The sequence below is a fragment of the Pteropus alecto genome, unplaced genomic scaffold (assembly GCF_000325575.1).
Source record: "Pteropus alecto unplaced genomic scaffold, ASM32557v1 scaffold43, whole genome shotgun sequence".
Classification (NCBI taxonomy): Eukaryota; Metazoa; Chordata; class Mammalia; order Chiroptera; family Pteropodidae; genus Pteropus; species Pteropus alecto.
Window position 1 is genome coordinate 233,630 of NW_006435764.1, and position 5,118 is coordinate 238,747.

General features: G+C 65.9%; 1 protein-coding gene across 11 annotated transcripts in view; it reads right to left on the bottom strand.

Annotated features, from left to right (window-relative positions):
- Positions 1 to 965: 965 nt before the first annotated feature.
- The window catches only part of DEAF1 (DEAF1, transcription factor), a 21,288-nt gene continuing 17,135 nt past the window's right edge, over positions 966 to 5,118 (bottom strand). For 2 of the 11 annotated variants that reach the window (XM_025046325.1, XM_025046332.1), the window contains 3 exons: positions 4,044 to 4,133; positions 3,509 to 3,734; positions 1,152 to 1,381 (listed from right to left, as the gene is read on the bottom strand). In XM_025046325.1, coding sequence (XP_024902093.1) covers positions 1,297 to 1,381; positions 3,509 to 3,734; positions 4,044 to 4,133 — 401 coding nt within the window. In that variant the 3' untranslated portion in view covers positions 1,152 to 1,296. Of the gene's footprint in view, positions 1,382 to 3,508; positions 3,735 to 4,043; positions 4,134 to 5,118 lie in introns of those variants that run through there. The other 9 variants (XM_025046327.1, XM_025046334.1, XM_025046326.1 and 6 more) reach the window with 8 other exon arrangements.

The following is a 5,118-nucleotide window of genomic DNA, read 5'->3' on the forward strand; positions in this document are numbered from 1 at the left end:
CGCAGCAAAGCCGGCCGGGCCCACGGCCACCGCAGCGCAGGCCCGGGGCTTCTGGGGAGCAGGCCCAGCCCCTTGGCTCATCCCCAAGCCCGTGTCCCAAAAGGCAAGTCTCTGGTGCTCGCGACTTGCAAGAACCTTCTGGAACAGGAGCCTGTGGGGGTGCCGGAACCCGCCTGGCTCACAGGCCGCCTCAGAGGCGCTGGCAGGAGCAGCTGTAAACTGGGACACTTGCTGGCCACCATTTGTCCCCCGCAGCCCGCACGGAGGCTCCCCAGTGCAGACCAGGCCTCTGAGCCCCTCAGCACAGAGAAAACGGGGCGATGGCTGGCCCAGGGGCCCGGGGCCCCGAGGGCTTTTCTGGAAACCCACAGAAGCTTCCGGAACATGAAGAGACTGCTCCCCAGCAGCACTCTTGGTCAGAAGGGGAGGCAGGTCCTGTCTGCAGGGCCAGGCGAGCCTGATGCCCAAATGTACCAGCGCTGAGCCCCAGGTGCCCGCCCTGCACCCGATGATCCCGAGACCTCCTCTGCCCCGCTCTGGGAACAGCCAGGCCAGCAGTGACAAGGATGCACCCTGGGCACAGGCCACCGAGACCCTCGGATAAGCGTCCCAGTCGCCTGAGAACCAGGTCCCGCTGCCCAGCCGGGACAGCGGGGGAGCAAGTCCGTGAGGCTGTGCAGTCCGTGCGGGGGGGCCGGGGGAGGCCTCGGGAAATCCGGGCTCTCAGCTGTGACCTGCCCCGAAGGCAAGAGGTAGGGGACCTGCTTCAGGATTACACGCGGAGCCCCGCACAGGGACCTCTGAGGCCTGAGGGCCCCACGTGCCTGGGCAGCCCCCCTCCATCCCGCTCCTCGGTGACAGGTGGGCGGGAGGAGCACTGTGGGTGACCCACCACCCACCAGCAGCTGTCGGAACACTGAGTCCTCCCTCCCGGGCACCGGGGGAGATGGGGCTGGAGCTGTACCTGGGTGGGCAAGGGACATCAGCTTTATTGAGACACATGTATGTACATGCATGTCATAGAGCACGACATGCCGTGGATAGGACGGGATGCTCACGACCGAGGGGTAAAAGCACCAGGAGAGGGCCCACCCAGCTGTCCAACGTCCCCGTGGCTCCTGGGCAGCACGAGCTCACGCCTGAGGGCGCAGGTCACTTAAAGGCTGTTTGTAACTTGGCCAGCAAGCTCCTTCACCTTCTCGCTGTCCCCATAGTCCTCGGGGGGCCTGGGCCTGCAACAGCCCCGCAGCACTGCAGAGAGGGACCCGGTGAGCCATCACACAGCGACCTTCTCTATCACACTCTCGGCGACGTGGACCTCGTCCCCCTGCACCGTGACGGCTGCTGACCGACCACACACGTGCTGGTGGTCCTTCCAGTCCTGCAGGGGGGACAGCCCGCGTGACCAGGAGCCACCGCCTCGGTGTAGGGTGAGAGCCTGGGGCCGTGGCCCTTCCCCGGGGCTGCGGCCCGCCCCCCGCCCCCCACCCTAGCCCAGCCTCGCACCCTCTGAGTGGCTGGCTCAGAAGGGCAGCCGCCAGAAGGCCTTAGAACACTGGGGACCCGAAAGGCACCCCCACTCTGACCTCCTCGATCCCTTTCAGGGACCTAAACACAAGAAACGAGTGGGCGGGCGGAGGCATCTGCGCGTGGCGTGGCTGCCTGCAGCGCGCCGTAGGACTCGACGTGAGAAGGCGAAGCTGGAGCCGGCCGCCCCGTGAGGGCAGCGGCGGCCATCAGGGAATGGCGCAGGGCTCCCGCCCACGCCCTGGCCTGTCCCCAGGCCACGCGCAGCCGCCTCCGCCTGGACCAGGCTCTCGAGAGGCCTGAGGGCCAGGGAAGCGAGACGGCCACACGGCCAGTCAGGACAGCCGGACCTGGGCACGCGGCGAGGCCGAGGTCTGGCACAGAGACGTGCTACGTGTGAACAGACGCGTGTGCTAGGAGGAGCGCACGCGTGTGCAAACGCTAGTAGCGGCAGAATCCCGGCCGAGCGTCTCCGCGCTGCCTGTGCTCGTTTTCTCCTGTAAGTCTGCCAAGTTTTTGTTGGAAAAAAGTGTTAAAGTGTGAAACCGTTATATCAAGAGAATAAAATTTTAATTTTACCCGACAATTGACTACGTAACCTGCACAGTGTATGAGCCCAGGGCGTGTGTGACACCACGTGTGACACCCACCTGAAAACGCATGAAACGCCTAACGTGAGAGCCGAAGCTGGACACGTTCGGGAAGGAGCAGCCTCCGCCCGAGTTTCGTGATGCTCCCTGTCTGATCTCCGTGAGACACTCTGCTTTTGGTAAACTGAACTTCATCAAATTTAATAACTTTTGCCCTACGAATGACACTGTTAAAACGCAGAGGCGAGTCCCTGACCGAGGAGAGAAAACGGTGCGGATTCGCGTCCAGCACCCGCACAGAGCGCCGGACTCAGCAAGGACAGAAACGACCCCGCTGAGCAACGGGCGAAGAGCGGGAGGCACCCCCCCCCAGCAGACACGCAGCTGCCCCGTGAGCACGCAGAACGGCACGCGACCACCCTGGCCACGGGAAACGCAGGGCGCAACCACGCGGGACCGCACCCCCGCCCCGGACGCTCCGGTCAGATGGACAGGGACCCGCACTGGCAGGATGCGGAGACGCCGCAACCCTCATCGCTGCGGGCAGGACGCGGTCCGGAAGCTCCCTGATCAACGCAAATCTGCTACGCGGCCAGGCGGACGCACGTCCACCTTTGTGAACTCGCGCAAAAGGTTCACAGCTGCGCCAGTCACAGCGGCTGGACAGGGGGACACCTCGAAGGCCTTCACTGAGGAACAGAGACACGGCGTGGTCCACCCTCCGTGGAATGGCACTTAGCCTCAGGCACGGGCTCCAGCGTGGGCAGGCCCCAGCCCCACTGAGAGGAAGGGGCAGGCCCTGGACACCACCGAGCGGGTCGCCCAGGGAAGGCAAGGCCATGGGAGCCCCATGCATGGAAAGAGCGACGGCCGAGCTGTGACGAGTGCCCAGCAAATGCAACAACAAGCCCTGAACTGTGTCCTCATGAAGGTCTGTGGTCTGTGGATCACGCCTCGATGAAAACGCACCCCACACACACCTCCCACATCCAGAGCGAACACCGAGGCCACGAGCTAGCACCCAGCACAAGGCTGACGGCACCCCCAGCCCCCCGGGGCACGGGCGGCCTGGGAGCTGTGCCATTGGAGGCTGGCTGTCACTGCGGCCGCTGAGGCCTGTCCTTCAGGGCCACTCGAGCTCGATGAGGACGGTTTACACGAGACTGCAGTGCGTAGGGACGAGGACCAGGGTCCGAGGCCACAGCCTGGGGTGGACAGGCCTCTCCAGTGAGACGATCCCATCAGGCAGATGCAGGGAGACCCTGGTTCAAGGCCAGGGACACTACAGACCAGCCTCACCCCGCCCATGCACGTCACAGTGCCCGGGCACAGTGATACCAGCACCGACACCCTTCTCAGTCAGTTTGTCCCCTCCTGTCTCTAGCACCCACCGGGCCAGGCCACGGGCAGGTCTCCGGGGTTCCTCTGGCTGCACCCCACACTGGGCTGCACGGTCACCCTGCCCATCCCGGCAATATCCGGACCCCAAGGGCTCCACTGAGCATGCGAAGTGGCCGGTTCCTGGCTGGGGCGAGGCTGTGTCAGCACAGCTAGGTGGTGGGCAGTGTGGGCCAGCCAGTGACCACGTCGCCTGCTGCTCGTCCACCCCATGCGTCACTGTAACGGCAAAATTCCAGTGGGCACAGGAAGAGACGCCGGCGTGGCCCGCCCCTCGGCGTGGCCGTCCTACAGCGAGGCTGAGCCAGCGGGGGCTCCGCAAGGACACGCCCTCCAAGTCCCTTAGATCGAAGCAGTGATGGGCTGGACAGAACGGCCCACTCCAGCTTTCATGACCTGCGTGGAGCCGTCTGGCCTCGGGAGGCGCTGGGCGCGACAGGGCCGAGGCCCCAGGAGCGGGGTCTGGGGGGGAGGGGACGTGCAGCAGGGGGCGCGGGTGCTGGCTCCGGGGTGGGGGCGGCACAGTACCTTGCGCTGGCAGAAGGTGGAGCAGTAGTTGACCTTGTGGCAGCCGGTGCACTCGCTCATGGCCTCCCGGCCGCAGTTGGCACAGGACTGCTGCAAGGACACAGGGGCCAGTCAGTGTCGTGGGGACGCGGGGGCCACAGGCGCCGAGGACAGACTGGATGGGGCTAGGGCCTCCCCAGGACTGTCACGTGTCCCGTCCCCAACGCTGCCCAGACACGCACTGCTGTCACCTCTAGAATCGGCTCCTCTGTGGAGGAGAGGTGGGCAGTGCTGCCACCCTCCAGGTCCCAGGGCCCAGGCCCCCACCAGGTGCAGGGAGCCAGGCGTGGGGACAGACTTCTCGATGGCAGGCCCAGGCCCTGGACACCCCCACACGCCACGCGGCCCATGGTCCACACGCCGCAGCCACGCGGCTCGGGGAGGTGCATTCTGCTCCTCCGTGCGGCACAGGCCAGCTGGGGCCTGCACACGGGCACAAAGCCTGTCTCTGGCTGACGCTGGTGGCATGGGCCATGGGGGCTGTGCGGTGGCGGAGGCACCGGGGACCCACACCTGTCACACCGCTGACCACCTCCGCCTCCCGCCTACGCATGGGGAACACAGCAGGTCGCCCCAGGTTTCTGTTCTGAACCTCAGCTTCCCCTTTGCAAAATGCTATATTTACCACAATTGACGTTTTTCCACTCACAAAACCACCCCAAAAACGTGTGCGCTCACTCCAAAAACGTGTCCATGGGACCCGAGGCCAGGAGCACTCGGCCTGAGCCTCCCCTTTGAACGGCCGATACGTGGAGAAAACAGCGGACGAAGCCCGCAGCCGCCCGGAGGCCGCGGGGCAGGCTGCCCTAGGCCCTGCGGCCAGGCGCTGGGTCCCACCGGATGCCCTGCCCGTGCCAGGGAGGAGCTGTTCTTCCGCTGGGTGAGCCCCGTGGAGCTGGCCGCACGCAGAGCGGCCCGCGGGCACAGCTCAGGGGCCTTCCTCGCCCCCCGGCTGCGCTGAACCGGGTCACGTTCCGGACCCCAGGATGAGGGGCCTGGCCCCACAGCACCTGCGCTCGGTCACAGGTCGCGAGGG